The sequence below is a fragment of the Mustela lutreola genome, chromosome 1, assembly GCF_030435805.1.
Source record: "Mustela lutreola isolate mMusLut2 chromosome 1, mMusLut2.pri, whole genome shotgun sequence".
Classification (NCBI taxonomy): domain Eukaryota; kingdom Metazoa; phylum Chordata; class Mammalia; order Carnivora; family Mustelidae; genus Mustela; species Mustela lutreola.
In genome coordinates, this window is record NC_081290.1 from 283,614,551 (window position 1) to 283,636,100 (window position 21,550).

Consider the following 21,550-nt stretch of genomic DNA (forward strand, 5'->3'; position numbering starts at 1 on the left):
CCATGAAAGTTTCTTGTTGGAGAAGGGGCAGTGTAGTTCGGGGACTCCCAACATGCCCACAAACTCACTGGTGCTGTAAAGAGCTTGTTTATTGGCGGTGATGGAATCTGCGGTTCCAAGATGAAGAGCTGACTTATTGGGGTGGAGGGACTGGTGACTTTCAATGTCACGTTCAGGTTTTCAGTCCTCAGGCACCTGTGCGTGAATCTGCAACAGGAGTCCCCTCTACTGTTAGATTTTTGATATACAGTGACTGGGTGGCCCACGTACTCTAGGTGGGACCAAGCTATGCAGAATGATAACCCTCTTCTAGACAGGTCAGGGGTGGGGAAACCACACTGCCCCCCCCCGTCTAATCCTCCAGACCCAGGCTCCATCTGCCCCATTGTGCTCCCGGGCCCGGAAGCTCCAAATCCACTCGGGCAAGATTCTGAACAACCCAGGGAATAACCTTGAAGTCACAGGATAATGGATGGGGTTGTTAGAGTGCGAGCCCATCCATCCACTCACCGCTGCAGCGAGGCTGGGCCAGGTTAGGGCCCCGCGCACTTTGGCATCCGGACCAGGAATGGTCTCCAGGCCCCACAGTGTGAAGCGGCTGAAACTGGCAGCAGCTCCGATAAACTGGTCCTGAGGAAGGGACTCAGCTCAACATCGGGGCCACCGCTGCCGCCGCAACCCCCGCTCCGCCCCTGTCCCCCTGTGCTCACAAAGTCCCGCTCCAGCGCCTCGGGGGGCTCCGCCAGCTCCTGCTCCTCTCGCTCATCATCATTTGACGAACCTTCCGAGAAATCCTTCCCTACCGGCACCTCTCCCTTTTCTTCCATCACCGTCACGTATCCCACGAGGCCGGGCGGCAGCACCACCTCCTCGCCTCGTAGTCTGCGGCCCCGAAACGACACTTCGAGTCCTGCAGGAAGCAGGCGCAGGGTCTCGGTGAGGACCTGATTCAGGCCTTGCGGGGCAAGCCCCTTGGGGCCCTCCCCCCACCTCAGGTGGACCACGATCCCCAGGAGTCCTCGCGCCGCTCCTCGCCGAAGAGAGCGCGCGGTGGGCGCGGGGGCTGCCGGGAGCCGTAGTCCCTCGCTGAACGCTCACCATCCGGACCCTGGCGGATGGCTGGGGTGAAGAAGCGCTCCACCGGGGCGGGCCCGTTAACCTGAACCTCGCAGGGCAGAAGATGCAGCGTGGCGCAGGCGGCGTCGCGCAGCGTGCCTGGGCGCAAGTGGACGCGGCACTTCTCGACCGCCACCTCGTCGCTGCTTTCCATTCTCCGCCGCGATTCCGCCGCTCGCTGGCTAAGGCCAAAGCTGGCGCGTAAAGCGCGCGGAGCCTGTCGGGAGGCCAGGGACGATCAGCGCAGAGGCTCCTGGGAGGCGTAGTCCTTCCCTGAGACTCCTCTGAGCCCCTGCGAGCCCCGCCTCTCCGTGTTCAAGTCCCGGTCTTTTTTTCTCAAACATGTTTTTCGGTGGTACATTCTTATTGTAAAAAATTAAAACTATTCCGAAAATTACTCTTTTTGTGTTATTGGTAGGGAGAGTTGCTTGTTTGTTTGTTTTACTGGGACATCAACCCTTCCTCAAATGCGTGGAAGATACTGTATCCTAGTTCGTGGTTTGTTTTCCAAACAGTGACTTTTATTTTTTTGTAGTAGATTTATCAAGCTTTTCTTCTTATGCCTTTTTTGTTTTCACAGTACTATTTCGTTTTTGGTTTCTTAAGCCCTCTCCGTTTATTTGTCCAGATACCCAAGTTAGATATGTTTTGCCAAGTTCTTTTATAAAACAAGCACATACAAAACTGGCAATTAAGATTACAATTGCACTTGATTTATGGACTTGAGAAAGTGAAGCACACCTCTAGACGTCCAGGTGCTGTGCGTGGTGTTCTGTGAAACAGGAACAATTTCACAGTACGTCAACATCAGACGATGTCACTCCGTGACGGGCGGGATCAAGACAAAAACAAGATCATGTGAACAACAGCAAAGACAGGAACATTGTCCAGACCGCAAAAATGATGAAACATGCCTCCATCTTGGGTAATATACGTGACCTTTACCAATTACAGCTTTAGCTTTTGTCTAGGTAGGACTTGTTAACATATCCCATCCTAGAAACACGCCCACTTCTGACAGTATCCAATCCAGAGGAAAACTCTGGCTTTCTTAAACCTTCCCCTAAATCACCTAGCACAAGCCCAAATCCTACAAATCCTTCCTAAACACCCTTTTACTCAGATGCCCAACAGCGCAAGAGTAAAAAATCCATTCCTTCAACTATAGGTGTGTTCTTGGTAGTCTTTGGCTGGAGCGTATTAAAAGATAAGAGTCTTGCTTTAGTTTTCTATCAAGCGTAAGATACATAATACCACTTATTCACATCTCCTCTTATGTCTGTGCAATTGTGAAGTTTTTTTTATATATAATAGTTATTAAATATTTTAAAGTTTATTCTAGATAGCTTTTATTTTTTTCGGTTATAAAATAGATTTTTCCCATTTTATTTTATTATTTTTTTAAGAGATGGAGGGATGGGGAGGGACAAAGGGAGAGGGGGAGAGAGACTTTTTAAAAAAGATTTTATTTATTTATGAGAGACAGAGAACAGGGGGAGGAGCAGAGGGAGAGGGACAAGCAGACCCAGCGCTGAGTGCAGAAACGGATGCCCGGCTCGATTTCATAACCCTTAGATTATGACCTGAGCCAAAAATCAAATCAGTTGCTTAACCAACTGAGCCACCCAGGTGCCCCGCTTTCCATTTTGTTTTAGCTATTATTTATCTAAAGCAGAGGTTGGCAAATTTCACATATGATCTCTGTCACAATTACTCAACTTTGTCATTGTAGCATAAAAACAGCTATAAACAATATGCAAATAAATAAGCATGGCTGTCTTCCAGAAAAACATTGTTTGCAAAAACAAGGCGTGAGCTGGATTTGGTTGGCAGGCATAGCTTTTGGGAAATCTGTTGATTCTCACACATTAGTTCTTAAACCGGATAGATACTGGAGTCTTCTGTTATTTCTAAGAGTTTTCATTTTATTTTCTTGGTTCTTCCAGAATTAGTCCTTCCACTTCCAAACAATGATAACTTTGCCTCCTCATTGCATTATGTACTTTGTATAATTTTCTAGCACTTTCAGAACAATTTCACATTCACTAGTATCAGTGGGCATCTTTTTCTTTTTTCCTGAAATTTTCGTGGGAATGCTTTGCTATTTCACTAATAATCATGAAGCTTTCAATTTATTATATGCATCTGGTTAAGGCTATACTACTATCCAATTTTTTAACTCAGGAGTAGATGTTGAATTTTATTTTTATATTTTTGATTCTGCAACTTTCCCACAGTCTAGATTCTACTGATTGTGTTCCTAGGGTCATGGGCATCTGTCCTACAGTTCCTTCAAATTAATAGTGAGATCTAGAAGTGCCATCAGATTCTTGGGGTGGCGCGGGGGGGGGCAAGATTTATTTCAAGGAGATGGCTTCTTTTTCTGTCAGGGGTCTTCTCATATCTCTTTTTTGTGAGGTTAGCAGTCATAGATGATCACTTTCTAGATCCTTTCATTCATTAGGAGTAACAAAAAGCTGATATTCTAAGTCTACCATTCTTCTTTTTTTTAAGATTAAAAAAAATTATTTACTTATTTATTTCACAGAAAGACAGACAGACAGACAGAGCACAAGAAGTCAGAGTGGCAGGCAGAGGGAGAGGAAGAAGTAGACTCCGCACTGAACAGGGAGCCTGATGTGGGGCTCTATCCCAGGACCCTTAGACCATGACCTGAGCTGAAGGCAGCTGCTGAACCGACTGAGCCTCCCAGGCACCCCAAGATTTTTAATTTATTCACTTGAGAGAGAGAGACAGAGCAAGCAGAGGAAGAGGCAGGGGGGAGAGGGAGAAGCAGACTCCCCGCTGAGCTGGGAGCCTTACATGGGGCTTGATCCAAGCACCTGGAGATCATGACCTGAGCCAAAGGCAGACACCCAACCATCTGAGCAATCCAGGTGCCCCCTAAGTCAGCCATTCTTCTTTCACTGTTTATAATACTTCTATAAAGACAACAGTCCCTCACCAACTATCTGGTTGCCTCTTGGTACAGTGAGTATAAGTAAAGTAAAATAATTGTTTGATGCTTTCCTTTTATTTCCGTTTTTAAAATAATAAGTTGTTTCCCTGGCATGCTCCAACTATGACCTTTTTAAAAAATTATTAAATAGATTTTTAACATTTTTATATAATTTGGCTAACTGTGGTTATTATTCTTTTTAAAAAAGGTTTATTTAACCAGAAATAGGCCCTCAACTCTATGGTCATCTAATCTTCAGCAAAGCAGGAAAGAATGTCCAATGGAAAAAAGACAGTCTCTTCAACAAATGGTGTTGGGGAAATTGGACAGCCACATGCAGAAAAATGAAACTGGACCATTTCCTTACACCACACACGAAAATAGACTCAAAATGGATGACGGACCTCAATGTGAGAAAGGAATCCATCAAAATCCTTGAGGAGAACACAGACAGCAACCTCTTTGACTTCAGCCGCAGCAACTTCTTCCTGGGAACATCGCCAAAGGCAAGAGAAGCAGGGCAAAAATGAACTATTGGGACTTCATCAAGATCAAAAGCTTTTACACAGCAAAGGAATCAGTCAACAAAACCAAAAGACAACTGACAGAATGGGAGAAGATATTTGCAAACAACATATCAGATAAAGGGCTAGTATCCAAAAATCTATAAAGAACTTATCAAACTCAACACCCAAAGAACAAATAATTTGATCAATAAATGGGCAGAGGACATGAACAGACATTCTGCAAAGAAGACATTCAGCTGGCCAACAGACACATGAAAAAGTGCTCCACATCACTCGGCATCAGGGAAATACAAATCAAAACCACAATGAGATACCACCTCACACCAGTCAGAATGGCTAAAAGTAACAAGTCAGGAAATGACAGATGCTGGCGAGGATGCAGAGAAAGGGGAACCTCCTACACTGTTGGTGGGAATGCAAGCTGGTGCAGCCACTCTGGAAAACAACATGGAGGTTCCTCAAAAAGTTGAAAATAGAGCTACCCTATGACCCAGCAATGGCATTACTTGGTATTTACCCTAAAGATACAAATGTAGTGATCCGAAGGGGCACGTGCACCCGAATGTTTACAGCAGCCATGTCCACAATAGCCAAACTATGGAAAGAACCTAGATGTCCATCAACAGATGAATGGATAAAGAAGATGTGGTCTATATGTACAATGGAATACTATGCAGCCATCAAAAGAAGTGAAATTTTGCCATTTGCAATGACGTGGATGGAACTAGAGGGTATTATGCTGAGCGAAATAAGTCAATCAGAGAAAGACAGTAATCATATGATCTCCCTGATATGAGGAAGTTGAGAGAGGCTTGGGGGGTAGGAAAAGAATAAATGAAACAAGATGGGATCAAGAGGGAGACAAACAGTAAGAGACTCTTAATCTCACAAAAATAACTAAGGGTTGCCGGGGAGAGGGGATAGGGAGAGGGTGTTTGGGGATGGACATTGGGGAGGGTTTGTGCTATGGTCAGTGCTGTGAAGTGTGTAAACCTGGTGATTCACAGACCTGTATTCCTGGGGCTAATAATTCATTATATGTTAATAAAAATTTTTTAAAGGTTTATTTATTTATTCTAGAGAGAAGGGTAGGGGCAGAGAGAGAGAGAATCTTAAGCAGACTACACTGAGCACAGATCCTGATGTGGGGCTTGATCTCACAACCCTGAGATCAGGACCTGAATGGAAACCAAGAGTCAAGCGCCTAACCGACTGAGCCACCAGGCGCCCGTGATTCTGATTCTTATCAGTCCCCACATTGTCCTATCTTGTCAGTGCTCGCCTCTTCAAGTTACCTCATGAGTCTCTCTATGTGACCTTTTTTGAGACTTCTCTAGTTTTTTGGTTTGTTTTCCAGGATCACAAGATGTTCCTGGCTCATTTTATACCTCATTGTTTATACATTTGTATCTTTTTTTTTTTTTTTTCTGCCCCAGACTTGAATCATCCATTTCTTCAAGGACTCTGGTTTTCTTACTAAGAAATTGTATTTACTAAACCAATGTGAAACTATAGGTTATTGTTAGTTGTGAAACTATACCAATGTGAAACTAAACCAACATCTAGATTGTTTCTAGATGTTTTCAGTTTCTAGATGTTTTCAGTGGACAAAGCTAAAAATACGTGGATTTTTCTTTTAAAAGGAAAATGCCTCATGAAATCCTACTGTTACTTCTAGGACTACAGGACTTTTTACTAACCTCAGTGCTTGTACATTTGTGTGTGTGTGTTTTTTTAATTTAGATTTTTTTAAAGATTTATTTATTTATTTATTTGACAGAGAGAGATCACAAGTAGGCAGAGAGGCAGGCAGAGAGAGAGAGAGGAGGAAGCAGGCTCCCTGCTGAGCAGAGAGCCCGATGCGGGACTCGATCCCAGCACCCCGAGATCATGACCTGAGCCGAAGGCAGAGGCTTACCCCACTGAGCCACCCAGGTGTCCCTGCTTGTACATTTGTATCCTTTTTTTCTCCACTGAAAAATGCCAGTTCTCATACACTTGGTTCCCCCACTATATACGCAACAGTGTCGGAAGAAAAATAACACCACAACTAACAATAACATTAACAAACACAGTTTGAACATTTATTTTTGTAGTTTCCTTTGTCCTTAAAATAAATTCTACCAAGGGCACCTGGATGGCTCAGTGGATTAAAGCCTCTGTCTTCAGCTCTGGTCATGGTCTCGGTCCTGGGATCATGCCTCGCATTGGGCTCTCTGCTTCCCCCCTCTCTCTCTCTGCCGCCTCTCTGCCTACTTGTGATCTCTCTCTGTCAAATAAATTAATAAAATCTTTTAAAAAAGGTATATTCTACCAGAGGTATATATAATTCTGTTACTGTTTTCAAAAATCACTGAAATATTGGAAACTTTGTGTATTATTTTATTTTATTTTTAAGATTTTATTTATTTATTTGACAAACAGAGATCACAAGTAGGCAGAGAGGCGGCAGAGAGAGAGGAAGAGAAGCAGGCTCCCTGCTGAGCAGAGAGCCCGACGTGGGACTCGATCCCAGGACCCTGGGATCATGACCTGAGCCGAAGGCAGAGGCTTTAACCGGCTGAGATACCCAGGTGCCCCCATTGTGTATTATTTTAAATCAGTAGCCTAAATTTATATGCATTGAATTCAATTTCCGATATTTTGTTGAGGGTTTTTACCCTGTGTTCATGAGCCATACTGATCTGTAGCTTTCTTTTCTTGCGATGTCTTTATCTGGCTTTGGCGCTAGGATGATGCTGGCCTCATAGAACGAGTTTGAATGTGTCACCTCTGCTTCTATTTTTCTAGAAGAGATTATGGAGAATTTTTATTGTTCTTTCTTTTTAAAAAGATTTTATTTATTTATCACAAATAGTCAGAGAGGCAGGCAGAGAGAGAGAGAGAGAGAGAGAGAGAGAAGCAGGATCCCTGCTAAGCAGAAAGCCCGATGCAGGGCTCGATCCAGGACCCTGAGATCATGACCTGAGCTGAAGGCAGGGGCTTTAACCCACTGAGCCACCCGGGCGCCCCTAGATTTATTTTTTAAATAGACTTTGGGGCGCCTGGGTGGCTCAGTTGTTGAGCGTCTGACTTCAGCTTGGGTCATGATCCCAGGGTCCTGGGATCAAGCCCTGCTTCTCCATCTCCCACTCCCCTGCTTGTATTCCCTCTCTCACTGTCTCTCTCTCTCTGTGAAATAAATAAATAAAAATATTTAAAAAAAAAAAAACACACCTTAGTAGGGCGCCTGGGCAGTGTAGTTGGTCCGGGCCCCAAATCTTGGTGTTGGCTCAGGTCTGATCTCAGGGTCTCAAGGTTGAGACCCGCTTTGGGCTCTGCACACGGTGCGGAGTTGGCTTGTGTTTCTCTCTCCCTCACCCTCTGCCCCTTCCTGCAGCTGTGCTCTCTGTCTCTGAAATGAATAAACAGATGTTAAAAAAAAAAAAAAAAGGAACTTAGTGGCAAAGAGGTCTAATAAGGAGGTTTGTACACAGACTTCTTGGGATGGGTTCCGAGCGTAATGTTCGATCTCCTGGATAAGGGTGTCGAGGGCGATACAGTAATCTCCCAGTCATTTCTGTTCTTGCCCGATGGGCTCCTGAGATAGTCGTTCTGGGGCAGGGATGGGGGCTGCACGGTGAGCTCAGCACCATGAACTTCTCTCCAGCGAAGCTGATCTGACCACCGCCACGGACAAAGGCCTCACAGTCTAAGAGGAGTGACCCGCACTGAACTCCTGATACAGCAGAATCTGTTCCAAGAGATCAGCCAGACACGCAGTTTCAGTTTGACGACGCCGGATGGCCCCCGGGATGGAGGTGGCCGAAATTCCTCTCCAGCGATTGCTTATTCTGGACATGGCTTTGTTTCCCCAACCATAGAGCCTCAGCCGGGACCTGCATTGGCGGTATCCCCCGCAACATTGCTTCCAGCACAGAAGCTCTCTTGGGTGCAAAAGAAGTGAGACAGTGGGACCAGGACCTTGGACGTCACAGGTCTTACCACAAGCCTTCTGGGAATAACCGTTTTTATAAAACAGCGGGGTGCTCACTCAAAACAACTACTCCGTCTACCGGCAGACGATATCTTGCCAGCTCCAGGCAGCCGTCCTATAGGACACGGCATGTCCTTAGCCTCCAAGTACCTATGACTTCTCATCGATAGCAGTGACCGAGTGGTGACATAGAGAGGTCAAGGTCGTTGAGAGAAAAGTTCAATGTTACTTACAGCTCCCCCTGGAAAGAGGCACAACACGACACACAGGGCCATGTGGGGAAGCACCAGAGTTGACCAGGAGTTAGAGAGGAGTGAAGCGAAGGCATAGGCCGCTGCCTTTTTCTGGGGTTCTGTGGGAAAGCCAAGGCAGGGCAGGGGAAACAGTTTAGGATTTGCTCATTTGAACAATTCCGGCAGATTTGGGGGCATAGGGACTGTTCCTACGTGTCTTGTACCAGGGTTGATTTAGGACAAGGGAATATTGGCTTGGTATTTGAGAAGTAAAGAGAGGAGGTTGTGCAGAGTGTGGGCTCCGCATCCCAAGGGCGATGTAAACAACTCAGCCGTTAATTCGGGTTGTAACTAATGGACGCCAAATAGACAAATGCGGAATCTAAGAAAACACAGAACAGTGCTTTGAATCAAGGACTGTATGTCGTGTTTTTTCACTTTTGATCAGAATATAATGGTCTGGGAACCAAGGGATAAAAGTAGGAGTGGCTTCTCTTAAATACAATGATCATCTCACATGTTTTTCAACTTTTATTTGCATTAGTCTTAGACTTACAGAGAACTTGAGTTCCCAATACCTTTCGCTTGGCTTCTCATAATGGTGACATTTTCTAGAGCCAGAGTGCAATGATCAAAACAAGGAAATTAGCGCTGATACAATACTAGGAACTAATCCACAGACAATATGCAAAATTTGGCAGCTTTCCCATCAATGCCCATTCTCTGGCCCAGGATCTGACCTAACATCCCACATTACATCTAATTATCATGTTTCTAGTCTACTCTCCTATGTGGCAGTTCCTTAGTCTTTTTATTTTTTTTTCTTTTATGATCATGACACTTAGGGAGAGCACTGGCCAGTTACTTTGTAGAATATCTCTCAGTTTGGATTTGCCTGATGTTTTCTCCCAACTGGATTGAAGCTATTTATTTTTGGCAAGAATACCACAGAAGTGCTATTGTGCCTTTCCCCAACAACATATCACTGCGCTTTAAAAAAATTGGGTGCCTGGGTGGCTCAGTGGGTTAAAGCCTCTGCCTTTGGCTCAGGTCATGACCCCAGGGTCCTGGGATCAAGCTCCGCATTGGGCTCTCTGCTCAGCAGGGAGCATGCTTTCCCCTGTCTCTCTCTCTCTGCCTCTGCCTACTTGTGATCTCTGTCTGTCAAATAAATAAATAAAACCTTTAAAAAAAAGATTTTATTTTGAAGCAATCTCTATATTCAGCGTGCGCTTGAACCCACAACCCCAAGAGTTGGGAGCAGACTCCCCAAGAGTTGCATGCTTCTCGGACTGAGCCAGCCAGATGCCCCATCACTTATTACTGGTATGTTAACTCCTATCACTTGGTGAAGGTCATGTCTGTCAGAGTTCTCCCCTTTAAAATCACTATATTTTATATTATATTTCACAAGTGTCTTACAGGGAGATATTTTGAGACTCTGCAAATAATCGGTCCCTTATCACATTCCCTCCACTATTTAAGAATTCACTGATTACTGCTGCAGTGTTTGCCTAGTGGTGATTCTATTTCTGACATTCCTTTGACATTGCTTAATCGGAATTCTAACGCTGTTTCTTCTCCCTCGCTTACTCATTCAATTACCTACTTAGAGCAACATGGGCTCACGGATATTTACTCATTCTATAGGTTTTACCCCATCATTATCATTATTTTCCTACTTAACTTATTCCAGGCTTGGCCGCCGAGAGCTCCTTCAAGTTCACTGCCTCCATACATTGAACAAATCGCCATTATTAGAGTATTTCATATTGATAAATAGTTCACATATCACACGATTCACCCCTTTCGAGTGTAAAATATAGTCATTTTAGTATATTCACAAGATTGTGAAACCAGTACAACGATCAAATTCCGGAATATTTTCATCATGCCAAAGGGAAATTCTATTTCCATTCGTAGACACTTCTTTTTTTATTTTTTTTAGCAGCTAAATTTGTGGTAATTTATTTTTATTTATTTTTGAGGGAGAGAGAGTGTGTGAATGGGGAGGAAGAGTAGAGGGAGAGGGAAACAGAATTTTTTTTTTAAGATTTTATGTATTTATTTGACAGAGAGGGAGAGCACAAGCAGGGAAGAGGGGCAGAGGGAGAGGGAGAAGCAGACTCCCCACTGGAGACTCCGATGCGGGGCTCAATCCCAGGACTCCAGGATCATGACCTGAGCCGAAGTCAACCACTTAGCCCACTGAGTCACCCAGGTGCCCCCCACTTTGCACGTTTTTTGATTAGGTTGTTTGTCTCTTTGTCGTTGAATTATAATAGTTTTTGATATATGTTGATACTATACCCTTATCAGATACATGATTTGCTAATATTTTCTCCCATTCTGTGGACCATCTTTTCATTTTCCTGATCGTGTCGCTTGATGCACAAATTTTAGAATTTTCAGTGTAGTTCATTTTACCTTTGTTGCTATTTATGTTTTTAATATCATACCTAAGAAACCATTGCCAAGGCTAAAGTCCTAAAGATTTACCCCATCTTTTCTTCTGTTTTATAGCTTGAGCTCTTACATTTAGCTCTTAGTTAATTTTTGCCTTAGAAATTGCATGTGAATTTTTAGGATCAGCTTTTTTTTTTTTTTAAATATTTTTATTTATTTATTTGACAGAGAGAGATCACAAGTAGGCAGAGAGGCAGACAGAGAGAGAGGAGGAAGCAGGCTCCCCGCTGAGCAGAGAGCCCGATGCGGGGCTTGATTCCAGGATCCTGAGATCATGACCCAAGCCGAAGGCAGCGGCTTAACCCACTGAGCCACCCAGGCGCCCCTAGGATCAGCTTTTCCATTAATGCAAAAAAAAAAAAAGACTGTGATGTGAGGATTGGACTGAACCCATAGACAATTTGGGGGGAGTATTACCACCTTAACAATTTTCAGCCTTTCAATCCAGAAACATGGATGCCTTCCCATTATTTACATCTTTAATTTCTTTTGGAAATGTTTGTAAGTTGTCGGTGTACAACTCCTGCATTTCCTCGATCAGACTTATTCTGGGATAAATTTTTTCTTAATTTACTTTTTAGATTGTTCATTGCTAGTGTATAGAGTTCAGTAGACTTCCTTGAGATCTACCATATTGATTATTATGTTGTTTATGTCTTCGATCTCATTCCTTATTTTTGGTCCTCTTCTTCATCTGTCTTTAACCGAGTGTGATATATTAAAATCTCCTGTAATTAGTGTATTTCTATTTCTATTTATTTGCCCCCTCTGTAGTTTCTACATCTTAAAAGTGTTTCCTGGAGTGTCTGACTGGCTCAGCCAGATGAGTGTGTGACTCTTGATCTTGGGGTCATGAGTTTGAGCCCCATGTTGGGCACAGAGATTACTATAAAAACTAATTTGCTATGCTATTTGGTGCATAAATATTGACAAATGTTACATCTTTGTTGTAAATAATGGCTTATAATATTTAAAAATGCCCTTTGTGTCATGTCTAATCTATTTGAATTTAATTCTATTAAATTAATTCTATTAACTCTATTAAATTCTTTTATTCTGATTTTCTATTTTAAAAATCAGAGCATTACCTCTGATTTTTTATTGTTTCCGTCTGCCTGGTGTACCTTTGTCCATCCCCTTATCTTTAGTTTCTCTGAATCATGTTGCTGTAGCTGTTTCTCTTGTAGAGAACGCATAGCTGGGTCTTGCTAGTAGAGCCCCATTAAAAACTTTAAAAAAGGGACACCTGGGTGGCTCAGTCAATTAAGCGTCTGCCTTCAGTTCGGGTTATGATCCAGGGTCCTGGAATCGAGTCCTGCATTGGGCTCCTTGCTCAGCAGGGAGCCTGCTTCTCCCCCTGCCTGCTGTTCCCCCTGTTTGTGCTCTTTCTGGCTCTCTGACAAATAAATAAATAAAATCTTTTAAAAAATCGAATACAGGGCACCTGGGTGGCTCAGTGGGTTAAGCCGCTGCCTTCGGCTCAGGTCATGATCTCAGGGTCCTGGGATCGAGTCCCGTGTCGGGCTCTCTGCTCAGCAGGGAGCCTGCTTCCCTCTCTCTCTCTCTCTGCCTGCCTCTCCATCTACTTGTGATCTCTCTCTGTCAAATAAATAAATAAAATCTCTAAAAAAAAAATCGAAGAAATAGGTGAGTTAAGCTTTAAATGTACATTTATCAATATAATTGTTATGTTTGTTATGTTTAATATTTCTTCTTTTTCCTCCAAGATTTTATTTAAATTAAAATTGTTCATGTGTAGCGTAGTATTAGCTCCAGAAGTAGAATCCAGTGATTCATCACTTACATATACTACCCAGTGTTGGGGCGCCTGGGTGGCTCAGTCATTGAGCGTCTGCTTTCGGCTCAGATCATGATCCTGGGGTCCTGGGATCGAGCCCCACATCGGGCTCTCTGCTCAGCAGGGAGTCTGCTTCTCCCTCTCCCTCTCCCCCTGCCTGTTTTCCCTCTATCGCTGTGTCCCTCTCTGTCAAATAAACAAATAAAATCGTAAAGAAAAACAAACAGCCGGTGTTCATCACAGCAAGCGCCTCCCTAATGCCCGCCATCCCATTCCCCACCCACCTCCCCTCCAGCAACCTTCAGTTTGTTCTCCATAGTTAAGAGTCTCTTATGGTTTGCCTCACTCTCTGTTTTCATTTCATTTTTCCTTCCCCTCCCCTATGTTTGTCTGTTTTTCTTAAATTCCACATATGAGTGAAATCATATGGTATTTGTCTTTCTCTGACGGGCTTACTTCACTTAGTGTAATACCCTCTGGTTCCATCCACATTGTGGATTTTTTTTTCTGTATAAAAATCTTTATTTTAACATTTAAAAGAGTCACATGTTCACTCTGACAGTTTTATCAGGCTTGGCCACCCAGTAAGTTACACATATGTCAGTACTTAGAAGGTTTGCATCCCTCTTTAACAGTGGGAGTCAGGGTGAAGTGGCCAGTCTCCCCACGGTCAGACCCCAACTTGCAAATGGCAAGATGTCATTTTTTTATGGCAAGTTATATTCCATTATATATATAATATATGCTATATATTATATGTATATATATCATATATAATATAATATCTACATTATATAATTATGGTTATATTTATATAATTTATATAACATATAATATATAAAATACAATTATAATTATATAATATTTATATATAAATATTATATATATGTGATATATACGCATTACATCTTCTTTATCCACTTGTCAACCAATGGACATGTCAACTCTTTCCATACTTTGGCTAGTGTTGATAATGCTGCTATTATATTGGGGTGCACGTGCCTCTTTGAATCAGTAGTTTTGTATAGTAGTGCAATTACTGGGTCATGGAGTAGCTCCATCTTTTCTTTAGAATTTATTTATTTTTTTTTAGAGTGAGTGGGGGGAGGGGCAAAGGAAGAGGGAGAGAGACAATCCCAAGCAAACTCCCTGCTGAGCACAGATATGAGGCCGGATACAAGGCTTCATGCCATGACCCTGAGATCATGACCTGAGCCAAAATCAAGAGTCGGATACTTAACTGACTGGGCCACACAGGGGCCCTGGATAGTTCTATTTTCAACTTTTTGAGGAACCCCATGCTGTTTTCCAGAGTGGCTGCACCAACTTGCATTCCCACCAACAGCGTAGGAGGTTCCCCTTTCTCCGCATCCTTCCAGTATCTGTCATTTCCTGACTTGTTAATTTTAACCATTCCGACAGGTGTGAGGTGGTATCTCATTGTGGTTTTGATTTGTATTTCCCTGATGATGAGTGATGTTGAACATTTTTTTTCATGTGTCTGTTGACCAATTGTATGTCTTCTTTGAAGAAATGTCTGTTCATGTTTTCTTCCCATTTCTTAATGGGACTTTTTTGGGGGGTGGGTGTTGAGTTTGATTAATTCTTTGTAGATTTTTGAAACTAGTTCTTTATCTGACATGTCATTTGCAAATATCTTCTCCCATTCCATCCGTTGCCTTTTAGTTTGGTTGACTGTCTCCTTCACTGTGCGGAAGTTTTTTATCTGAATGAAGTCCCAATGGTTCACTTTTGCTTTTGTTTCCCTTGCCTCTGGAGACGTGTCTAGGAAGAAGTTGCTATGGCTGAGGTTAAAGAGGTTGCTGCCTGGGTTCTCCTCTAAGATTTCGACGGATTCCTCTCTCACATTTAGGTCTTTTCATCCATTTTGAATTTATTTTAGTGTATGGTGTAAGAATGAAGTGGCCCAATTTCATTCTTCTGCATGTTGCTATTCAATTTTCACAACACCATTTGTTGAAGAGAGTCTTTTTTTCCATTGGATATTCTTTCCTACTTTGCAAAGATTAGTTGACCACATAGTTCTGGGTCCATTTCTGGGTTCTCTACTCTGTTCCACTGATCTATGTGTCTGTTTTGTGCCAGTACCATACTGTCTTGATGATGACAGCTTTGTAATACAGCTTGAAGTCTGGAATTGTGATGCCTCCAGCTTTAGTTTTCTTTTTCAACATTACCTTGGCTATTTGAAGTCTTTTCTAGTTCTGATATTTCTTTCTCTATGAGGTGTATATTCTTTGATACATTTTTAAAAGATTTTATTTATTTATTTAGAGAGCGTGAAAGTGTGAGCAGAGGAAGGGGCAGAGGGAGAGAGAGACTCTCAAGTAGACATTGAGTGTGGGCGGAGGTGGGATCTCCCAACCCCGAGCTCATGACCTGAGCCCAAGAGTCGAATGCTCAATCAGCTGAGCCACTCAGGAGACCCTATTCTTTGATCTTCCATTTATAAGTTTATAAGATACATATGAAAGCTTGTATTTTTGTTCTAGCGTTTGATATTATATTTATACTTAAAAAAAAAAACCCTCCGTTTCAAAACTCTATCTGGATTATCCATTTTTACTGGCACCTTTAACTCTCCCCTATTGCCTGTTTTATCAGCCAGGGTCCAATCAGGAGAGAAATCACACAGTCATGTGAAGGCGGGAAGTTTTTTTTTTTTTTTTTTTTTTAAGATTTTTTATTTTATTTATTTATCAGATAGAGATCACAAGTGAGCAGAGAGGCAGGTAGAGAGAAAGGGGGAAGCAGGCTCCGCACTGAGCAGAGAGCCCCAGGTGGGGCTGGATTCCAGGACCCTGGGATCATGACCTGAACTGAAGGCAGAGGCTTAACCCACTGAGCCACCCAGGCGCCCCTGAACGGGGAAGTTTAATATAAAGAATTATTAACCATAATAGGTGGCTGAAGTTCCAAGACATTGGCCAGCAATAAGAAAAGAGAACTCCAAAGCATATAGAAATAGCAGATAAAAGCAGCATGACCCAAGCTGAAGGCAGACGCTTAACTGAGCCAGCCACCCAGATGCCCCTCTCACTGGAGATACTCTGATGCAAAACCGAGGTGAGGTGCTGGGAAGTGCTGTCAGGCCCTAGAGGAGGCTGGTGCTGGCAAAGCCATGGGTGCAGTTGCTGCCTGACGCCTGGAGGCCCGGGTACCGGAGAAGCGCGGGACATTGTCTTGTGAGTCCTCTGGAGACTGGAAGGCAATCTTCCTGCTGCAGTGGCTCCTCTGCGCCCTCTGCTGACGAAGCTTAGTAATGAGCCAACTGGCCAAGACCAGGCTTTGAAGGGCCCAGATTTCTTTTCACAGAGCAGCCAGTAAGAGTGAATTTGGAGCCGAGTCACCCATACACCATCAATGGGCTTAACCCTATTTCCCTCCCTCTCCCTTCTCCACGCTTTTAATTACACTAATTATCACGATAAACATTTTTACTTATTTACCCTCATGCCCCCTTAGGTGGGAGATACATGTATCATCATGGCTGGATGAAGCACCTTCTCTTTCAGACGGCTCCTGGGTGCCGAGTTCCTAAAGTACTCGTTGAAAAACAGAAAGCTCTTTCCGATGGCCTTCACACTTGCAGGACGACTTGTTTGAATATAAAAATCCTTGGTTCACACTTTTTTTTTTTTTTTTAAGATTTATTTATTTATTTATTTGACAGATAGAGATCACAAGTAGGCAGAGAGAGGAGGAAGCTGGCTCCCTGCTGAGCAGAGAACCCAATATGGGGCTCGATCCCAGAATCCTGGGATCATGACCTGAGCCATAGGCAGAGGCTTAACCCATTGAGACACGCAGGCGCCCCAATCAATAAAAACTTTTTAAAAAAGTTATTTGACCTTTCTTTCTGAAAATCTTGAGCTTTCTTTATTTCTTTCTTTTTTAATTTCTTTTCTTTTCTTTTCTTTTTTTTTTTTTTTGAGACACAGAGAGTGAGCATGGGAACAAAGGGAAAAGGGGAGAAGAGAAAGAAAATATGAAGCAGAGCCCCACCTCACTGAGATCCCGACCTGAGCTGAAATCAGGAGTTGGAAGCTTAACTAACTGAGCCACTTAGGCGCCCCTTGAGAATTCTTTTTTAAAAATATTTTGAAATCTAATAATTTTATGAGGATGTGTCTCAACGTTGATTGTTCTGGGTTAGTTTTCCCAAGTTCCCAGGGGGCCCTTCCAAGGTGCAGATTTTTTTGCTCTTGGAAAGTTTTCTTATAGTGTTAAATATCAGTTCTGGTTCATTGGTTTTTCTTCTAAGACTCCAATAACACAGACGGGATTCCTCTTTGACACTGCTCTGCCATAATTTTGTTCGGACTTCTACTTTTTAATCTCATGTTCTTGGTCATTTTCCTGTCTTTTATTATACATTTATTTGAGTCCATTCTCCCTCGGACATTTTATAATGTAATCTATATTTCTGGATAATTTTGTCTGTTTCTTCCCTTTCTCTCCTGAGTTCAATTAACCTTCTATATTCTTCTCCTGGGTTTTATCTATTTCCATTCTTTTCAAAATTTCTCATCCTGGGGAATTTTGCATATCTTCAAATGCCTGTTTTGTGTGCCCGTAGTTCTGTTTACAGTGCTGTGTTTAGCTTTCTCATATTTTGCGGCTGTTTATTCAGGAGCCTGTGTGAATTTTCCTTCATTGACATGGCATGAAATCCATTTTTTGATATTTTGCCATGACTCCATATGAACCTGTTAATCTTTTCTTGCTCGTTTCTGTGGTGCTGGGTGTTTTATTCCAAGTTCAATGCTCCCTCTTCTGCCAACTCGGAGAGTCCAGATGCTTTCCTGGATTTTTGTTTGTTTGGAGAGTGGGGAAGGAGTTTTGGGCCCTTTGATTTTCTTCTTTTGTCTTGCAGAGCCATGAAATTTCTCCATTTGCTTCCCGTTTGAAAGCCAAATGCCAAAAGGTACTTCTCCCTTCCTTTCTGCTCTTGGCTTTCCCTAAATCTATGTGTTTCAAAGACAGCCCACTCAAATCGCCAGGTACTTTGAAATTCCTCCCTTGTAGTCAAAGCTCTGACTTGGGGCGCCTGGGTGGCTCAGTGGGATAAAGCCTCTGCCTTTGGCTCAGGTCATGATCCCAGGGTGCTGGGATTGAGTCCCGCATCAGGCTCTCTGCTCAGCCAGAAGCTTGCTTCCTCCTCTCTCTCTGCCTGCCTCTCTGTCTGCTTGTGATCTCTGTCTGCCAAATAAATAAATAAAATCTTTAAAAAAAAAAATAAAAAAGATCTGGCCTGCTCTAGACCTGTCTTCACATTTTCCGATTTCTGGTGGACTCCATCTTTCTGGGGTCTTCCATCCAGCGTTGGCCATTATTAGCTCTAGTTTCTCGCCGTCAGTCTGCCCAGAGCCTGTGCAGGGTGGGGTTGGGACGGGGACATGGGTGATGTTTTGCTGTCACTTGTTTTTTGTTTTTACTTACAGGTACTTTTTTGAGTTTGAGCATTTTAGCTTCAAGTTATACTAAGGGTTACTTGGTTTTGTGTAATTATATCTTTCTCTTTTCTTTATTCCAGGTTATTTGGTTGGGGGCAGGGAGATGGGCACCTGCGCTGCTACCATCATCTTCAGCAATCTGGAAGCCTCTCTCAAATATCTGTTTCTCATCCCTCCAGCTTTGGACCTTGCTGGTTCAGAGTCCTTAGTACTCAAGCCTGAATGCTAATGGACCCAACACTGGTTCTTTTGAACTGGAAGGGAAGACCGCTCCCTTGTCATTTTGCCCTCTTCGTGCCTTGGAACCAACAGCTCTGAAAGGTTGATTGGTCCTGATGATCAAGGAAGAAATCACTGTGGCCACATGATGGAGAAGGGGAGTCCCCAGGACTCAAGGAATGAAAGACCTTCAACACAGGCAGGCTTACAAAGGACTCAGACCTCTTAGGGATGAAGGTCATCTTACTAGGTAAAGAGCTTTGAAGGTTTAAAAAAAAAAAGAAAAAATATATGTATATACAATGGATTGTAGAAGAAATAAGATATAAATACCAATCTGGGGTTGAGAGATAAAATACAAGATGCCTGATTATATCTGAATTTTAGAGAAACAATTTTTTGGGTGGGTAAAAATATGTTCTAATGTTTGGGACCTACTGATACTAAGAAATCATTTGTCATTTCTTTGAAGTTAACTGGGCACCCTGTACAATATACTCGTTTGCGAAAGTTGGAGGTCCCCATTATGGCCTTGTAACTCGTTACACAATACTTTCTTCCTTGCAAGTAAAATATAGCTTGACCAATATCCCTCCTATGTCTTTCCTCTTGTGTCATAGAAGGTGTGTGTTATTAATGTTTGCCGTCTTAATCCAGTGCCTTCGTTACAGTATACCGAGACCGGATTGTGACTCAACTCTCGAACACCTCCATATCCATGAACATTTCCACAGCGGCCAGGCCAGGGCAGGAGAGGGCCAGGAAGCCGAGTGGTTAGCAGTGAATATTTTGCCCCAGAATGGACCCTCTGTGTTTCAGTAGCCCGAACAGATCTCATGGCTGGGCCCAACCTCAGGCAGGTGGGGAAGGCTATGAACCTACAGGAAGTGAAGAACCAGCAACTGGCGAACATCACTAATGTCCAGACGGGTGGCCAGCGGCTGCTGGAAATTGGGGTTTCCTTTTGGGGAAGAAATCTTGGTTGTAGGAGAGGTTGTCGTGGGAGCAGGCTGGTGTTGCTAGGACCTTCGAGAAGTTGAAGTGTGAGCTGGGGTATATATGGATGGGCGTGTGCCAAGGGGTGGACGGCGGTGGATGGCGTGGGCTGGTTCACTCATGTCCATCCCTACCTTCCAAGGCATACTGCGAGCAGGCGGAGACACCTCTTAGTCAAGTCAAGCCCATCCATGCCTTATGATTCAACAATTCTTCTCCTAGGAGTGTGTATCCCAGGGAAACTATCACATAGACACAAGGAGGGGACATCTATGACACCCACCATGACAGATGTGTGGCAGGGTCGGGGAGTCGGGGGCCTCTGGGGCCCAGCACTGGAGAATTGGGCAGATGCATGGATGGCTAGTGAGTCCTTACACAGGCCAGTGATCTCCATCTTTGGCTAAGGATTAACCCTACATCCTGCGGCTGAGGGCAAAAAGAGAACAGGCAGATTTTCCGGACTCCCCTGTGCTGGAGGTCTGTGGGAGACATACAGCCCACTCACGGGAAACCGTCTGAAGGACGTGGATGGAGGAGACCAGGCCAAGGCCGCTGCGCAGCTTCAGGGGCTCAGCCTTTCTATCGGGTGCCAGACGCAGGAGTCGTGGGGGTCAGGAGGCCCTGCTGGAAGGCCCATCCGCCTGCTGACGTCCGGCCCCGCCCTGGTGCTGAGAGAAGTCAGACTCCAGCCGGGGCAGCGGGCTCTGGAACCCGGCGGTGCCGGGGCTGGCTCCCAGCGGCCCCTCCTTGAGCCTTCCCAGCCACCTGGGACACGGGTATCCGCAATCCCTTTCTGCCGCAAACAGCTGGACAAGCTTGTGTCCTGGAGCCAGCCTCTTCCCGATCGGCTGTGGCTGGCTCAGCTCCCACAGCTGACTACCGTGCCTCAAACTTGGCACCTCCTGACCTGACCTGGAAGAGCCCCGCTTGTCCCAGGCCCTGCTCTCCCTCTGGTCCTGCCACAATCCAGAGGGTGGGACTGGGGAGCCCGAGAGGCAGGGACCACGGAAGTTAGGCCCCAAGCCCCTGGTCCTTCTGGGGTCCAGCACTTCCTACTGTCGCTCCGGCAGCCTCCTGAGGGCTGGCCCAGGCCTCTGTGGTCCTCCCGCCCGTGCAGTTCTCGCTTCTGACGGTGCGGTTATGGAAACCTGCTCCGAGGTGACAAAACACGATTACTAACCAGCTGGGTGACCACAGGAAAATCATTTAACCCCTCTGGCCTACAAATTTCCTCATCTGTGGGGCCCTGCTGAGCTGTTGCAAGCATGGCGGGAGGCATGGTCTGTGGAAAATACCAGCGCGGTGCCTGGTTAGCAGAGCAGCTTTGCAATACATTTGAAGCCGAGGTATCTCACATATTTGGAAAAAGGCCAAGGGGAACGAGTTTGTCTAACCTAGAAGATTCTTAGGTCCTCAGGTGGGGTTGGGGGGAGGAAAAGTCAGCTTCGTTGTAGCCCACAGCTTGGAGCCTCTCTCTCTCTCTGTCTCTCGGCTCCTGAACTATACTGACCAGCCCTTCCTTGAGCTGGTTCCAGTCAACGTGGCATGGGGACCCCCTCCAACCCCGGGAGGGGCCACCGGACCACTGCAACCTCCTCTGTTTCTGTCCTTTGGTCAGACATCTTAGCTAGGCTGAGCTCCCCGGGGCAGGGACCCCGCAAAGCTTGGAGGAGGCCCAAAGCCGGCTCCCACATCCCTCAGTTACTGCATGGCTTCCAAGCGGGGCCTGACCCTGTTTGGGAAGCAGAGACAGGGAGGCTTTTGCTCCCATTTGCCCAGC

General features: G+C 44.4%; 1 protein-coding gene across 1 annotated transcript; it reads right to left on the reverse strand.

The window, feature by feature from the left end:
• Positions 1 to 71: 71 nt before the first annotated feature.
• Positions 72 to 1,342, reverse strand: RNASEH2C (ribonuclease H2 subunit C). The gene is made up of 4 exons (XM_059147392.1): positions 1,099 to 1,342; positions 711 to 910; positions 511 to 630; positions 72 to 207 (listed from the first exon to the last, which is right to left on the reverse strand). Exons 1-4 carry the CDS (start codon positions 1,268 to 1,270, stop codon positions 181 to 183), a joined length of 519 nt encoding a protein of 172 aa, XP_059003375.1. The 5' UTR covers positions 1,271 to 1,342; the 3' UTR covers positions 72 to 180.
• Between the last annotated feature and the right edge of the window lie 20,208 nt (positions 1,343 to 21,550).